Source organism: Meleagris gallopavo, chromosome 5 (genome assembly GCF_000146605.3).
Source record: "Meleagris gallopavo isolate NT-WF06-2002-E0010 breed Aviagen turkey brand Nicholas breeding stock chromosome 5, Turkey_5.1, whole genome shotgun sequence".
NCBI lineage: Eukaryota > Metazoa > Chordata > Aves > Galliformes > Phasianidae > Meleagris > Meleagris gallopavo.
Genome location: NC_015015.2, coordinates 27,366,519 through 27,384,683, shown reverse-complemented (window position 1 = coordinate 27,384,683; position 18,165 = coordinate 27,366,519). Strand labels below are relative to the sequence as shown.

The following is an 18,165-nucleotide window of genomic DNA, read 5'->3' as shown; positions in this document are numbered from 1 at the left end:
ATTAACTAATGTGCAGAGCACCTTGCTTGTGTGTCCCCCAGGTGCAACTCCAGTAGGCAGGTCAGTGCCAACCCTGATTGGTAAATCGCACTAAGTTGCACAGTCTGTCAGGCAGATTCCCAGCACCACCTCTCCCACTCAAACCAAACAGCTTCCTGAGAGATGGCTACTTAAACCGGAAAAGTCTGAGTTAGCCTCAGTCTGAACATTTCCCAGCTCCAGGCTGCTTCCCAGCACATGTGGGCAATGCCCACCGCTGCCAGGCCATGTGGCTCTGAGGCCTCACAGCTCAGATTGCCTTTCCGTATAAGTTAGCCTTGCCTTCAGCTGCTCTTATTGAAAGGGGTTGCTCCCTGGGGCTGTTACACCTCCTAAGGGACACAAAGATTGTATTTAAAAAAATAACAGACACCCACAACTGCTATAGAATTCATAGAGAAACAGACGCTACCTACACTATTAAAAATAAAATAATAAAAAAAGAACATATTAAAAAGCAATCCTGAAGCCTCTGTGCATTCTTGCTCATAAAATGAATGGCAAATGTCCTTCTGCAAGAGTAAGTTCAGAGCTGAAGAGGTGAGGCTGGCAATTACAGTGGCATCTGTTCCCAACACACGAGCTACTAGCAGTATTTCCTAGGACTACGCTACTTACTCTTGACTCCACTTCTTACTCCCAAACACCCTGCTGGCCCTACAACTACGCCCAGCTTTGACTGGATGTATAGGGCTACAAGCAGCTGCTAGGAAAACTCATGGGTAAGAATGAAGAGTAGCATCTTGAAAAGAACTGGAGAATTTAGGGAAATACAAATTATATAACCTTTAAGAGGTAGGAAAGGATGGCGAGCATACTTAATGAAGATGTCTGGTAACCTATTTTGTACATTTCTCTTCACTCTGAATCACACTTCTATTTCACATCAGTTTTCACATGAACTTTTTTTCCTCTTCTGAGAGGAATCAAAGCCCTTCCATGCCCATCCCATGACTCCACAAGCAGTGACAGCAAGTTCAGCCATCAGATGGCACAAGTCAGATGAACCAGTTTAATGAGGAATTCTGGCCTTTGCTGCAGGCATGTTCCCAGCCTGCTCCTGTCATCTTGCTTTTCAGCTACAGGTCAACATCCTTAACAACCACCACTTGCTTTGCTTTTCTCACCTGCAAACCACTTTTCTCACCTCAACCACACAACTTAAAGCAAGTTTAAAAAGCAGAAAACTTTTATTAGTACATATAGCAATTCAAATCTATGGGTAGACTAGGCTTTAGGTTCAGAAATAAGATGCATTTCTGGTGGCATTAACAATGAAGATTATTAACTTGTGTATAACCTCAAGGTATATGAGGTGGGGGAGGGGTTAGAAGGAGATAGGGGCATTATTTGGTCTACATTCATCTTAATTATTGCCACTGCTGAGAGAATCAAGAGAACATTATGAACAGGACTGATGATGTACAATAAAGAATAAAAAATGAATAGCAACATTCACAGACTCTATTTAAACAACATGCAAGGTAATCACAAGCACTCAAGATCTCCAGTATTGTGCTTGCCAATCCCTAGGCTGGGCGACGGACATTCTGGAAGGTTTTTGGTAAGGTTACAAACTTAACAAAGCAAGGAACACAGACACTTAAAGACAAGTGAGCATATCCCAGCTTTCCCAACAGTGATGCAATGTGAAATTCCTTCAGAAAGTAATTGCTATTTGTTCATTCCGTTTTTCCTGAAGTGTTAATATATTCAGATAACAGTATGCCAAACATGCAAACATGATGAGCAGTAGCTTGCTACAGTAAAAGTATCTGTCTTGAAGCCTTAGATAAAGAAATGTAGCACAGATAATAAAAGAATTCCTGGATCTGTACTTCAAATATTGCAAATGGTTTTACTTACAGGAAAATCCCAGTATCTTTTGCATGTTTGGCTGATGGTCCTTCTGTTGAATTGGTGGACAAAATCAACCACACAAACATATCTGCAAGGACAGCAGAGATACTATTATTTGCCATTGATTCAAACAAGTTTCTGAGCCACTGATGGCCATGGCAATACAGTCCTTCCCCGTCAAAGTATCTGTAGTAACTGGGTTCTAGGTTACATTTCATTTGTATCTTTACAGAAACACCTTCAAATAAGTTTCCTTGTGATCATGTCCCCAAGACTGCTACCAAGTAACATCGCTACACAACATTGTAACGTAAGCCAGAAAAAGGTTTTATTTTACTAGGATTGGTACATTTCAACACACGTAAGACTTTTGAGTTTAATTTACACGTATTTTTTCCAAAAACGCTTCCCTTCTTTAACAATCCAGAAGTTAAAAAAATCTTATTCCAAATTATAAGAACAAACAGTATTTGCAGTGGAAATTTCTATTAATCAAAACAACTGTGCATTCAGGAGATTTAAAGAAATTATCCTCCTTACCCTTTAACATGATTAACTTTCGCTGTCACAACTGACCATGCTTTACCTGGGATTTTTTGCTGCTGTTCTTTACTAAAATAACTTTCTGTTCCATCAAGACTATTGCTAGTCATACACACAATACTCAGTATCATACTTCTTGGTATGAAAACTATGCCACTTTTATAAACATTAAAAACATGGACATGCATACTGACATTTCTGTGCAGTTTTATGGAGTCACCTGTCAAATAAGGCCTCTACATACAATATCACATACTAGTGAATTACTGGAAAATTAGTATAATGGATTCGCAATAACCCTGACACCTGGATGGTACGACTCATTTTAACAGGAAAATCCAGCTTTTATTACTGGTTAGCATTGTATTGATTCACTAGCCAAACGTACAATATTCAACTGGCCGAGGTGTATTCCTGAAAGTCTGTTGCAAATTAAGCATATTACCAAGGTCAATTAAAGCTGGAACTTAAACAGCCTCTTAAGCCAAGCAACGGGGAAAAAAAGTGAACTCTAAACTAAATTCAGCTGGTCCATTCATACTCGCACAGAAAAGTAGCCACAGAACTTTAAGGAATAAAATGTATACTTCCTGTTCCTGGACTCTGAATCAAGGACAAAAGATAACATACTGTTTTGGAAGTCAAAGGCCTTGAAGGTGGAGGGGAATCCGGGGGCAGGAGAGGGCGAAAGCAGCGTATTGTCTCATCCCATTACCTCAGCATTATGTGTACGTAATATATCTATAATAGAAACGTTTACTAATAGCAGGAAAAATAAACAACAAAAAAGACTTCCCACTCCAGACTTCACTGAAAGGAGAAAGCTGGCAGCCCCTCCTTGCAGAGACGGCCTATTTGATGACAGGCACTTTGGCAATGTAAAAGGAGGTTACCTTTCCATCACGTTAACTCTTCCCCTCCCAGTTCTCATGTGTAATTTGTCTCAAGTCTTCAAGAAACTTGAATCAAATTAAATGTATTAATACATCTCTAAGAGCAGGTTAACTACGGCTATGAGCAGAGCTCGACCTAGAACGAGATTTTCTTTTAGAAGAGGAGGGAGATGGGGAAGAAGCTGGCAAGCTGGAGCGGTGACTCTTCTGGGAGTAGCTCTTCTTAGGTGTACGGCTGCGAGAGCGAGACCGGGAGCGGGAGCGGGAGCGAGAGCGAGACCTCGACCTGGACCTGGACCTGGACCTTGATCTGGACCTGGACCTGGAGCGGCTGTATGATCTCGAAGATCCTGTAGACTTGGACTTGCTGCGAGACCTTGAGTAACTCCTTGATCGAGATCTGCTTCTAGAGAAACACGATTACAAGCTGTAGTCTCATCTCCCACTAAGTTTTAAATACTCAACGTCCATTTTAATTCTCAGCTGCTTTGTACATACAGCACTTCCAGCTGAACATCTGAACGCTATGCACTGCATTCAGTTACTTCAGAGAACAGCTAAGTTTCTATTATGTTCTGAAAAACAGTATCTTCTTAGGCCAAGGAGAGCAGGAACTGCTAGTCATGGCATTCTCTGCTACGTGACAAAACAGAACTGCCTAATGAAAGGTGCCTGCCTTCCCCTTTTCTACCCTCCTACTCTCTTCCCTCCTGTTCTCCTGGAGCAGACAAACAACTTTTAGCCATTATCAACAAAAGTAAAGAAATGAAAATTCCTATCTGTGACATTTATTCTTTCTAGAAACGTCTGTGTGAACTACTTAGTGTTTTTCCACAATATTAAAAAAAGTCTCTAAAGGCACCACTACACTTTAAGGCTCAAGAGTTTAGCACAATCCCTCCTTTTCATGAAAAAAAAAAAAAGTTTTATTTTTAAGAGACTTAATTAAAGAGCTACAGCTAATCTGATTGGTTTTTTTTTTAAGACTAAATGGCAGAACTGTTTTAGAAATAATCCATGGAAGCGAACATTTTCTTGTATTTTCATGAAAAGAGTCCTTTCACAACAATTTTCACAGGTCTGTGAAGCAGCTTTCTAATAAATTAAAAGGATTTTAATGCCAAAATCCACAGTGTCTGATCTTTTTATTTATATGTTTTATTTTTTAAAATCTTACTCTTATCCTTGTGTGTTCTATATAGCCTATTTTCAGCAAGTCAGTTCTTAGGTAAATCTATTTACAGTGCTAGAAAGTGGTTCTCTGCTGTATCTACCTTGGGGCCAAAGAAATAGGTAACTAAACTTTGGCATGAAAATAACCCGAATCCATGCCCTCAACAGAATTTTACTTCGTCAGGCAACATACCTATGCCTCCTGTGATCCTCAATCAGTTTAATTCTGCGTCCATTCAGCTCAGTGCCATCCAATTTTTCCAATGCACTCTTCATATCGCTGTAAGATGCAAATTCCACAACTCTGTATACCATAAAAAAGAAGAAAAAAAAAAGTTACAAAGTTGAAAAGCAAGGAGAATAAGTTTAGGCTTTTAAAAATCTGTTGATTCACAGCTTAATGTTTGATCTTCTCTAAGCTATTTTTTAACTTGATGACAGGGAAATATAACCCTAACAGTCCTATTGCCATTCATACCTTTTACATCTTCTCAGACATTACTGTAACTCTCATCTGCAGTGATGTGATAAAAATCCAAGAAGCTAATGAAACCTGCACCAACTGTGGAAATACCTTTCAGTCCTCCACTAAACTGCATTTTAAAGCTGTCCAAGGAATAAAAACTTGCAAAGCCTGCCGCTCCATTTAGATTTTTAACAGTGAATAAACAGAATCCCCTCTTTTTTTCATCTCTTTTCCTTGGTTATGTTCATTTCTCACAATTCTGCCTACTGAAACAGCTGCAAGATACTGGTTGATATTTTTGCCTCAGATATCAGAATTAGTTCATAAATGATTATACATAAGTAGCTAAGACTACAAAACCCAACGGTTGACTTTTCTCCCTTCTCTTTCTGTTCTGACATTGGCTTCATTCTCAAGAGAGATGGAGTTCAATACTAGTTCTGAACTCCTATTTACTGACAGGTTCGTTATTCTTAATTGGAGAAAATTCAGCCAGTTTAAGCCAGACTATGTAGCTATGTTTCGTTTCTTTTTGTATTACAGGAACGATGATCTTGCTTTCAACAGTTTCTGTTTTTGTATACATCTATAGACAAACATGAACTTACCCTTCATTCCTGTTGTTTCTGTGTGCATCCACATAGGTGACCTCCCCTGCTTTTCTCATGACATCTTTCAAGTCCTGCAGCAAAAGTTAGCATTTCAGCCTTAAACAGGACACAGAAGTCAGCTAGCAACAGATAATACCCTCTTAGAACTTTCTCCTCACAAACTGCACAATGCTTTACTTTCTCTCTACATATACTAGAAAAATTAGTTTCTGAAACTCAGTCTAGGTAACAGAAGCTATATATTGAAAGAATCTCTCACTCACAACTACGCAGAATAAAATATTGCTTTTAAAATAGTCCTGCATCACAAAAAGAGCTGTTGTGGGAACAGTGCAATATCTGAAACACTAACATATGCATTGTATCAGAACTACACCTGGCAGAAAGCAACACAGTATTAAACGCAAGTTTTCACTCTGAGGACAAATGGCCCAGTTAAAAGAATTTTAATACGCTTAGATAAATTCATTCTATATGCTCTCCTCCCCCAACTTCACAATAAAATTAAATGCAAATAGGTTTAACTAGTATACAAATAATAACTTTACAAGAGGATTTCTTTCCTTAGATGTCACTAGAATATTCCACCACGCTACAGTGCCATGTCAACAGACACCCTTGCACTTAGCAGAGGCTGAACTTGCAGGCCCCGTGACATTACTTGCTCCAGAGCAGCATAAAGCACAAAAATAAAAGGTCACTAAAAATCTAAACATTTGTGTAACTTAAAACAGTACTGTTGCCAAACTGTATCTGGTATTTGAGAGCCCCGGACTACTTACCGCAGCTCGCCACAAGTGGCAGATGATATAAGGTACCTTAAGCAAAGAGTTGTCTGTCCAATACCTAGCTGGCCAAGAGGAACTCTCTTACATGAGAAAGGCAGACTGATGGCTCATAGCAATATGCTTCACGGAGGTACCAGAGGCCCTGAAAGCACTGGACATAGTCTCCAGAAGTGGCTAAAGAACCCGAGGATGATCTGTGCTAGCCAATCGAGATCAAACCCAGGCAAACCAAGATCTAGATCGCCAAAAAACAGGAGTGTCATAGGAACCAAAAGGAAAATTCAGAACAGGCCAAACCCTAATTTCAGTCACTAGAAAACCCCCAAATCTTTGCTTCTTTCTCCTCCACACAAGAAAAATGAGGTTAACCAAATCAAGGTTGTTAGAAGAGGTTCAAAACACACTTGGTTAGAAATATGCTTGAAGAAGAAAAGACTAGAAAACAAAAAGCCAAGAAAAACTTTAGAATATTTGCCACAGGATATAGAAAGGCTCGGTTTTAGCTCATCTTTTCAATTAGAATTCAATAGTTCAATTTTAAAAACTGGCACAAGCAAACTAGCAGATATTTCCCTTCTTTCATGTGTGCTTCTAACAAATAAACTTTATTTTAATAGCAAATGAAAAGTGGACCCAAAGTCATACTCCAACCTCAGTATCTTTAGCCCAATTTAGAGGTAAGAGCAACATTTTGGCTCTGCTGAAGTCAACACAGGTTTAACCAGACCCAGATCAGTCAATCAAGAAGAAGTTTAAAATGTTAAACTACATCATTATTTTCTGATTTAAAAATGTTAGTTCTTAAAATGGGGGCACCCTTGCCAGACATGGCACCACATGTTGAATCCTAAAGAGCATCATCATGAATTGTCATTTGTGGTAGCAACATCAATGTAATTAAGATGCCAAAATTGTTTCTCAGAAGAGACTAGCGTGCAAGATCCATAGAATATCTGGTATTATGAGGGGAATATTTTAAAGTTATCTAGTTTTATTTAGCAACAACAAAAAGTAGTAATGGAATGGCCAAATTTTATCCTGAGTTTGCTGTTCTGGGTCACCTTAACCAGCACCAGAACACCCTGTTGTCCTTAGCATCATAAGAAAATAAATGTAGGACAACCATAAATAGGAAGTGCACATATTAAAATTACATCCTTACATAACATAGATCTAATTTTGCCAACTGCTTGAAAATAGACAGATGCAGAAAAACTAATGAGAGCCATTGGAAAGCTCTGAACATGCAGAAACGCATTTACTAAAATAAGGAGGATTCTGACAGAACAATCTACTATGTACGAAATTACCTTCTGACAAGATAGTCAGCAGTTTAGAAAAGTTGATCTGAAGCTGTTTTTTTGTGGTGGTGTTTTGCCACTTTGTTTTTTAATATCTCAACACAGTAATTTTTAAAGGAGGAAGAAGTTCTCAAAGCATGGGGATCTGCACACACCAAAGATGAAAGCACGCACGTAAGCTTTAAAGCCTGGTTCCATATCAATTGTGGCTGCTAGAAGGGATTAGAAAGGAGTAAGAATGCTCCTACTGTTAATGTGTTACATACTAGAATCTGCTGTGTAAGTAGCAGAGTTAAAAGAAGTTAAAAGGCTACAGTCAGTAGGAAAACAGTACAGCTTCAAAGCAGAACAAGGCACATGCATTTTAGGTTCAAATGACCTCTAGGCAGGAATCAAGAAGTAAAATCTCTTATGGTAACACATGTATATATAAAACAGTCATTAAAACATTTAATTGAATCCTACAGAATCATTACTATGAAATCTGCATTGGGTGAGCTCCAGTCTAAAACAGTAAGTATATATAAAGCCATTATAAATATTTGCAAGTAAAAGAAAGTTAGAAAAGAGTTCATTTTTTTCCAAGTTATAAACTTAACAGCATTATAGGATTTACTCTCTAACACTATTCTAGCTTAGTCCTCCAGTCCCTATTATCATTTCCAAATATTGTTTGTTTGCTTAATAATAATAATAATAATAATAATAATTGCATGTAAATAATACCCAGAAGTAATTTAGATTGGATTCACTTACTCATTACATCGACTCAGAAGTTGTCTTTCCAGTTATTTGGTACATAACACAACTGTACAATTACAAGCTTTTTGAACCTATCATGCAGAAGAACAAATCTAGTTTTGCCATTTATCTGTACCCAAGCTCTTATGGCACACATCAGCTGAGCTCCAGGTAACAAAACGGCCTCCTCATGTGGACCTCCCTGCAAGACCAAGTCTTGGAGCATTCAACCGTTCTACCATGTTTGTCAGTACACTACTTAGGTCTGTTCACTCAGAGAATATAAAGGTTAATGAACAAGACTGAAATGCACTTGACATTCACTGTATGTAAAAAGCATCTGCATGTATGCCCTTAAAAATCACACTTTCTATCTACACAGACTGCATGCTATGTAGAACAAGTGAAGAAATTGAACGTGCAGTTATTCTGTCTTAAAGCCAGCTAGAAAAAAAACAAAACAATAGCAAAAGGGAAAACAATAGACAAGTGGTAAGAAAGCTGCAAAAGATGATTACTGAAAGGGATTATTTCTAGTATCTACAGCAAGCACACTTTACACAGTAGCTTTCTTAAGACTTTCTTTATTAATGATGCATTACGACTTCTCAATCGTGCATCGTATCACAAAGATATTTTGTAAAACAGAGGACCACGGATTTCATTCAGAACAAAGGCATGCACTTCCAGGTAGAACAAACAAAAGGATGACACGGTTTGAATAGATGTCACTCTTCAGTAATTTAGAAAAATTCTAAAGTCTTTCAAAGTTCTATCAGTTGGCAAATATGAGTAAGCACAAATAGATCCTCAACTATAAAATCTATTTACTGAACCATTTACACAGCTTTGAAACCCAAGACTTGCTTTGAATACTGACTTTATCACTGATTTTATTGCCTACTTTTTTTATTTATAATGAATATTTATGATGGCTTTAATAAAAATTTCAGCTGAGAGCAGTAACTTGCAGGGTAGGAAAATGAAGAGTGAAAAAAAAAGAAGATAATAACTCACCTGCCAGCTGATACGGGATGAAAGGTTTTCAACTATGATCCTGTGTTCAGTACGAACAGGCGGTCCATACCGGCTAGAAGAGTTCAGGGAGAAAACACCAAACCTTCAGCTTAAGCTTTTAGATCTTCAGACATTAAATGTTCTTTGTACTTTGCTGCAAGATTTGAGTCAAGCATTTCTCTTGTTGCTGGACTGCAGATTTGATTCTCCCTAGTCAAGAATATAACTAAGAGTCCACTACAAGAACAGAACTGTAACTAGGGGAATAAAAAGGATTTTGATGATGAATTTTATGCAAATGCAGTCAATACAGCCGTCATTTTTCTAGATATACTGAAATACGTGCATAATAAAATGAAAGTACTTTAAAGAGAATTAGCTTAATTTGGGTAGGCATCTTAATTTGTGCTTCTAATTGCCAAGTCACTTGTGAACAGTTATTTATGCCACCACGATCTATATTCAGTGTTCTTGTGGGTAGAAATACTTATAAGGACCCTCGCAAAAACAAGGACATGGCTAAAAAATATTCAAACAGAAAAGAACAGCAAGACATCTGGAGATACACTGCCCTCGCAGGTCACTATTGACCATAATCCTAGTTGTTCTGAATCCAAAGGGACCTGGGAGCTACGGCAAACATACCCCAGCCTTTTGGTAAGGAATACAGGATTCTAACAATGACACTACCTCATATTGCTACAAAGATTTAAGAATTAAGAATGCTGACCTTAGAGCGAACTGTTCTTATCTTCTCCTCCCAAAAACACGATCCTAAATCGTGTGTATGGATTCGTACACTGAAGCATAGGCAATTTCATTTCAGTGCATACCTCAAAGTGTCCCAATTTTTTTTCAGAACATCCAGATCTTCAGGGCATTTAAACAGAAGCCCCAGAGACCCAAAACTGGCAGGCTGAGTTTCACCTTATCCATTATTGCAAATCAAAGCCTCTTCCTGTCTGGCATTGGCAGTCTGACACCATGAACATGACTACAACGTCAGATACCCACGACCTTCAATCACGCTTCCTACTTTAAAAGTCTACTTTTAGCCTAGACCTCAGATCAATTGTACCTCATCAAGGTTACTCCCACTGAAGAAAACGCAATCTAATTAGCATACTTGCATATGCAAATCAGATGTTCCAGACACTGTTTTGTAACTGGCTGCCTTTGAAAGAAACGCAGAGGTTTTTGTCAGGTTAAATCTTTCATATGCTGCTCTGTGTAGGTCACAGCCATAAGTGTTTATTCAGAGTAAATGACTTTATGCATATTCACTTCGGATGGGCAGACATAAAGCACAGACATGTGCAGTGCAGTTCTTCTGAGAAATATATGAATCTGATGAACATCACAAAATCCATTGCAACACGGCACAAGATTCACCACTGGCTCAATTCACTGAGAGTAAACACTTCCATGAATACTCCGTGTCCACTACAGGTATTCCAGATCGAGCTATACCCATTTCTCAGATTCTGCTGTTGACCAGAGGTTCTCCTTCAGCAGGGAATCTGTCCAGTCACCAAACACAGTATTTAAATGCTTCTGCACGCGCTAATTATCTTGAAACCTGGTCGTGCTTCTGAAATGCCGTTCCTTTTGTATGTTGTGCCAAAGTAAGCATTTTGATAACCATACAAGTGGAAATGTGACAGTAAATACCTTGGAGAACTACTGCTTTACAATCACTCTACTTAGCCTGAAAGCTCATTTTAACGACAGAAGCCTCGATAGAGCAGCTCCGGCATTTTCCTCAATTTAGTGTTAAGTCAGGCAACTCCAGTGCAGCATTATCCCTTCACATCATTTACGCAAGGGTAGGAAACGAGACCAACGCAGTGCCCACAACATGGAGAGGGAGCTTTCCCAAAGATGTGTGTGAATCTCCATTGAGCCAGTTAAACCGCCTTAAAGACCGCATTCTCCTCAGCCAGAGGAGGTAATGGATCTCCAATGTTGGAGAACATAAAGTCTCTTCCATGAAGCAACACGAAGAAAACAGTGCTGGATCCCCAGCTCCAGCTACCAATACCAAATAGCACTGCAGTACACTTCTTCTGCTTGAGGAAACAGACCACCTACCTAGATCCACTCTGCGAGTAATAACTGAACCGCTGTGCGAATCTGCCCCTTCCTCTTCTGGCTCGAGCATGCTCAATCGTCACCCTTATGATAGCAACAGAACAAACAAAAAAACAAAACAAAATGCATACTTTCAAGTATTTGACTTGAAATATTTCCTAACTGGAAGCACATGTGAACAAACAAGAAGCGTCTTGCCCTGACAAGCAGTACGTAATAATACAGCCTTCCTTAAAGAGGCAGAACAATACTGTTCTCCTGCCTCATTCATCTCCCTCAGACTTTCATAAAAATGGTCACAGGTCTGTAATTTAGGTTGATATTCCAAATTTAATTGAAACAGAGCCCAAAATTCATTGTAGAGTGAAAAAGATAGCAAAAAAAGCTAAGGTGACCTAATAATTTAAAAACAGTTTCCACAATCAAAACAAAAGTTACCGTAACATCAAGGGCTGCTCTGAAAGTAATGCCTCCTGTTTTATGAAGTCAGCTTATGACTGAGAGGTAGATGCTGGTGGTATGGCAGCAGAGGTTGAACCTTCCCACCAATATTCCATGACATGTTGTTGCTGTGTGACAGATGGCAGCAGAGGAGCAGTCTGACAGAATGGTGTCTGACATGGAAGTGCGGATGAAGCAAAGGTGTGTCACTGAATTCCTCCATGCAGAAAAAATTGCATCCACTGATATTCATCAACACTTGCTGAACATTTACGAAGACCAGTCAGTGGATGTGAGCACAGCGAGGCAGTAGGCAGTGCGTTTCAGCAGTGGTGACAGCGGGTCATCTCCACTGATGCAGATTTTTGCAAGCATGACATGCAGTTTCTTGTTAAACATTGGTGAAAATACAGCTAGTGGTAGTGATTATGCCAAAAAACAGTGTTTTGTAGCTGAGAATTTGCTCTATTAAATAGTATTATTGTGCTCTTTGCATCTGCCGTAGTTTCCATGGAAATAAATAGGAGGCACTATTTTTGGAGCGACCTACATATAATCACTATTATCTGCCTAGCTGCCAAAGGGCAAGACTCCAAATGATAGGAGGATTACCATCAACTTCTTTCTGAAGCCAACAGATTCAAATGAATCTCTTCAGATACAGTTATGGAAGGTGTATCCCATTTCAGAGCCAGAACAAACAGGTGTGAGCAGGAGCTAATGTGCCATATCTAGATGCAAAATACTTACGGGAAAATAGTCAAGCTTACCTTTCATCACACAACTCTTTTCCATTCAGTTCATAAATTGCATCATCAGCATCCCTGTGGTCTTCAAATTCCTACAAAAGACATAGGAATAAACAACCATTTTCCACTCATAGTGTACTAGAAAATATGCTTTCTTTATAAATGTGCAACTTTTGCTGCAAAAACTTTGAACAAGGAAGTGGACTCCTACTACATTTACAACTGAAAACTCAAGATGTTCCCATCTACAAGCATTTCTTCTGCCTCTACCCTGCATGCTTCTTTTGGCTCCCTAAGCTATTCAGTACAGTTATTTGTGGGATCTATGGAAAATAAATCAAAACATTTGCTTTATTACAGAAATATCTAAAATACATTTTCGGGCAGGAGCAAGGGGATTTTAAGGGATATAGTTTTAAATCACAGCCTTAAATGCAGGGAAGTACTATATAACAGCTTGAGCTGATCCAATTGCAACCAAAAGCAGGAGAAACGCACACTTCCAAAACCTGCTTAAGAATCCTTACTGAATTGGCAAAGAAACAGTAAGCCAGAAATAAAGGAAAAGCCCTTCTGATTTTCGTCTACGGTAATTCAGCTCACTGATCTGGAAAAATGGTTCTTATGTAAGGAGAGTAAGAAAGATAAATCCCTCTTCAATACTGCCAATCAGTGGTCTGGATCAGCTGCAATGTGCAATTCCCTAGACCGTTGCAATGGAATTTGCTGCTTCACTTCTGGCAGCAATGCTGCTTTAGTCAGCTTGAGTAGACCCTGCCCACTATCCAGCCCGCTACTTCTTGGCAAGGCTGTTTGTACTGCTCTGCAGGAAACTAGGTCAAGAAACCTATCCAGATGAAAAACTGCACACTTGCTGCAGAAGAGGGGGGAAAAGATTGTTATTTTTCAAATATATCAACTTCTTAGGTAGGTTTATCATGTGGCTGAGCAACTGTGGTAATGTTGTATGAGGACAAGGGAAGAAAGAAAGCAATAAGAACAAACAGTTGGACAGGGATTGCTTAAATCAACGGAACATCACAGATAGAAAAAAAAAAAGAAGTCACAGAACTGCAGCTCAAGAGCAATGAACAGCAGAGAAAGAGCTTCTCAAGTTGAAGAAAGCATCTGCTAACTACAAACAGCTTTTCCAGAAGCAATACTGGCTTCAGCTTTCTTCTTCGTTTTGAAATCTGCTTCATGGCACAATCCTGTAAAATGATGAAGACATTATCCTGGGAAAAATCATTTAGGACCATCATTTAAGAACATCAGTAGTTAGCCTCTGCATCTCTCACTGATTTCAGCTAGTTCCTAAAACACTGAATTCCTGCAAGTCTATCTAGCTTTAGATACTAGCTTTATGGTCTGAAGTTTGAAAACATTCTGTATTGAAATCTACAGAAAAAGCAAATATAATTTGTTTCAAAGATCAAGAAATGATTCGGATTAAAATATATGTTTTGTATTTTAACACTCAACAATGTTAAATAAGAATTGTTTTTAATACATAAAAGGTTTTATAAATGCAGATTTTTAAATAACCAAAACAAAAGTTGAACAGCCACAGCTGGAGTATCTCAAGAGCTAATACTATTCAATGTTTTTACCAATGATCTGGATGAAGAGAACTAATGAACCCTTACCAGTTTTGTGGGTGACACCAAACTAGAAGCAGGAATAGATAAGCCAAATGGAAAAACCACCACACAGAGAGATTCTCATAGTCTGAAAGATTGTGCCAACAAGAATTGAAAGCTTTAACAAAGGTAAAATATAAAGCCATGCACCTGGAACAGATTCATCCCAAGACACAATACAGGCAGGGGTCTGAGCAGCTTGGTTATAGCTCTGCAGCAAAGGACATGGGAATTCTCACAGAGTGTAAGCTAAGTGTGAGTCAGCAGCATGGCCTCACAGCAAGGAAAACAAATCATGTCCTGGGCTGCACTAGCAGATCAAGGGATGTGTTTTTCTGCCCTACTTGGCACTTATTTGGCCACACCTGAATGCTGTGAACTGGAAAGAGGAAAACTGGACAAGAAATTCTTTGAAAAACTGGAGCAGGACTAGCAGAGGGCCACCAAAGCTGGTAATTTTATGAAGGAAGAAAGGTTGAGGGAGTCATGTGCGTTCAGCCCGGTGAAGAGAAAGGTCAAAGGGATCTAGTCGGAGTCTTCCAATACCTAAACAGTCACATGGGTGCACAGGACAAAAGGCGAAGAGCACAAGCTACACTGGGGAAAATTTCTTTCAGATGCAAGAAAAAAATATTCCTCATCATCAGAACAATTAATATTTCTGAGAGTTATGGCACAATTATTCAATATTATCACCGAGTTCTGAAAAGAAAATGCCACTACCGGGGATCCAGAGAAGAAAGGAAGGAAGGTTGGCTGACTCATGTACAGCAGTTGAACAGACTTCTTCCCTGAATAAGCCAACAGCCCTACCCAAAAAAAAAGAGGAGAGATGCCCAGGGAAAGGCGACAGAGAAGCAGCGGCCCATGGAAAGGACATGCTGAAAAAAAACCCTCACACTCAACTCTTAGAGCAGCCATCTACCGCCAGATATCAAGAGGAAAGTAGTTGGCTGCCCGTAAGCAAAAAGAAATACCTCATAATGTGGTGCACTCAGGAACTGGTATGTGTAGGAGTTAAGAGGCAATATTCATTTGAAGTATAAGTAGACAAAGACTACTTCTTTTTCTTTTCCCACAGCTTCACACAAGGGAATGATCTTGGAAGAATGAATGGCTCGAGAGCATATATGTCACTGTATAAGGGCGATATAAACCTTCCCAGCTGGAATACAGCACTAGAGAAAGGCTCATTCTCAGAAGATAAGAACCAGGCTGATCCACAGCCAGCTTGTAAAGATTCAGACAACAGTTTTAGGTACTCAGAGGTAGGAAAGTAAGATCCAGTAAACTGTGTGTTTCATTTAGTAGTCTGAGAGACACATACGCTTTATGGACATACACTGATGGTGAATACACCTACCTTTACCTGAGTGACAGTTAAAGCTGTGCTACGTGCCTACGTCCAGCAAGCAAGCACCTGTTACACACTCATAGTTTTAGCTAACTACCTTGCTTTTGTGTCAGGTCATTACTTAGAGATATGACCAAAGAAACCAGAAGTAAAACAGAAATAGAAGTGAAGCCATAAAGACTTCTCCAGGTCAAGACTTTGTTGAGTTTTATGATGCCATAACAGACTATATATACACTGTCTTCAGAAATAAGGGATAAAATCTAAATCAGAAGAACGATTCTTAATCATTCTGATTCATAATGCATTTAATGCAGCTAGAACATTTCCAAGACCTGGAAGGAAATAAGGAAAAATGTAACTGAACAAGAGAAAATTAATCACATCACCTGAAAAGCAATGTGAAACATACATCCATATTTTCCATTTCCCATTGGAACTATTATTCCCCCAAGTATTTGCCCTTCCTTGACTCCAGCCTACCAATGTCAGTGCCTCCAAGCAAGAGAAAGTAAGGTATGACTTACCACAAATCCAAATCCATTTTTCAGATGGATTTCTCGTATGCGTCCATATCCTTTGAAGAACTTCTCCACATCCCGCTCCCGAGCACGTGAGCTTAAGTGCCCAACGAAGACACGGCAGCCACTCATCTTAAGTGTGATGCTACAAAAAAAACATCATTGCTAATCAGACTAACAAACTTAGATTAAGATCGCGTTCACATCTCAGAAAGCTTGGTTAAATGGCATTTGATTGTATCATCCTCAAAGTATCTGTGTTAAAAACCTGGTTCTCCTCTACAGCCAGAAATGTGACAAATTCCTGTCTTGCTGACTTTCAGCAGAACCTGTACAGAATTCCCAGCTTTGTTGTTTTCAGTCATATAAATTTAAAGTCCTCTGGCAGCTGAATTAATGGTTTCACTAGCTGCTAGATTAGAGAGGCTTTTCCACCAGACCATAAAGACAAACAAACAAACCCATTCCATAATCTCTAAGATGAATCTACAGGGCTAACAGTAGTCAAATACAAAAAATTAAAAAAGAGCTCATCATTGGGATAGCAACATAAGAGAATGCCAAGCTCTTGCTTTCACCTGAAAGGACTACTGCAATTAAAGTTATATTTGTGTTCAAAAGATAAACAGCAATGATAAAATTATCTCAATTTGCACCAACCATACAATTCCGTTTTCAACAGTCTCTCAAGTTATGAAGCTTTTAGTCGTGACAAGATTTCAACAACGGCAATAAGAAAGGCTATTCTGCAAATTCAGATTTTGAAAACTATCTGCTGATCCAAAATAGATCATTTGAGACTTCTTGTGGAAGCCACATCGTTTGCCTTGACCATATCATCTTTTCAGTGCAAAGGCAGCCTCAGTTCAGGACCACAGATGTGACAGCACGCATCCTTCTTCTTGTAATATTGGTTTGCTGATCCGAATAGTTAAAAATTAACTAGGAAGCATCTGAACAAATGTGAAGTTCATGTGATTTAGAATTTTTTCATTTCTTGTGACTAGAAAATTTTAATTATCTGGCTCACTCGGTGAGTTTGCCGTCATACAAAACACAAAGAACATAAGCCCCAGGGAAAAGAAATACAGCTTGTATCTTAACACTGGGCTGTAGAGCAAATGGAACGCCCTGCCAACACACCAGGTCAGCAACGTAAGGACACTGGTTGCAGCATTTGAGGTTAGCGTGGTTCACATTCTGCGCTAACGCCCATTAGGTTTCTACTGATGATGAGCTTATTCACTTGTCTTACTGTGCCACCGGAGAAGCGCCTGCAAGGAGGACACTGGCCTTCTGCTGGGGGTAAAGCGCGGCCAACTGCACCTATCCGGATCAGTCTGAAGCGTCAGGGATGCACGGCCCGTGACGACAGCTCTCCACGCCACAAGCACACAGGTCCCCTGCCAGGGCCACCCGCCCTTTGGAGCCCCCCTCGGGCTCACAGCAGCCGAGGCGGGGTCAGCTCGGTCCCTGCTGCAGCCCTCCACGCAGGGTCAGGCCACGCTTACGTAACTGTAACCGTCTGCCCGAAAGCACGGCAAGAACCGGCATCGTGGCAAGGCACTCGTTTGAGGAACAACGGATTGTGCCCGATTAAAACGACCGCGTGACTACCGCTCGCTTCTTCAGGTCTAGAACACAACGGGCGGACGAGATGGGACTCAGAGGACGGGCGGATGGGGCTGGCCGCCTAACACAGTCCCGCAGGCAGCGCTCGAGGAGCGACACGTCCGCCAACGCGGGGGATCGCGGCGGTCCGACACCGGCACGGACATCCGCGCGTCGCAGCGCCTCACACGTCGTTCCCGGCACGACGCGCCGCGGCCGCTCACCGATGACGGCTCCCGCGATAGCGCGCACCAGTGGAAAAACACCGGGGGAGGCCGGGCCCGCGCCGGGCCGCATCCCAACGGGCCGCGTGCCGCGCAAAGAGC

At 40.1% G+C, this 18,165-nt stretch overlaps 1 protein-coding gene across 1 annotated transcript; it reads right to left on the bottom strand.

Annotated features, from left to right (window-relative positions):
- Positions 1-2,205: 2,205 nt before the first annotated feature.
- LOC100549826 (serine/arginine-rich splicing factor 5-like) lies at positions 2,206-16,373 on the bottom strand. The gene is made up of 7 exons (XM_003206496.3): positions 16,235-16,373; positions 12,735-12,805; positions 11,524-11,607; positions 9,433-9,505; positions 5,583-5,656; positions 4,702-4,812; positions 2,206-3,741 (listed from the first exon to the last, which is right to left on the bottom strand). The coding sequence occupies exons 1-7, from the start codon at positions 16,358-16,360 to the stop codon at positions 3,444-3,446; spliced, it is 837 nt and encodes a 278-aa protein (XP_003206544.1). The 5' UTR covers positions 16,361-16,373; the 3' UTR covers positions 2,206-3,443.
- Positions 16,374-18,165: the final 1,792 nt, after the last annotated feature.

Coding starts and splice junctions, on each gene's coding strand:
- LOC100549826 (XM_003206496.3), bottom strand. CDS start 16,360: ATGAGTGGCTGCCGTGTCTTCGTTGGGCACTTAAGCTCACGTGCTCGG. Junction 11,608..12,734: donor AAAGAGTTGTGTGATGAAAG/GTAAGCTTGACT, acceptor TGCTATCATAAG/GGTGACGATTGAGCATGCTC. Junction 5,657..9,432: donor CATCCCGTATCAGCTGGCAG/GTGAGTTATTAT, acceptor CTTTTGCTGCAG/GACTTGAAAGATGTCATGAG.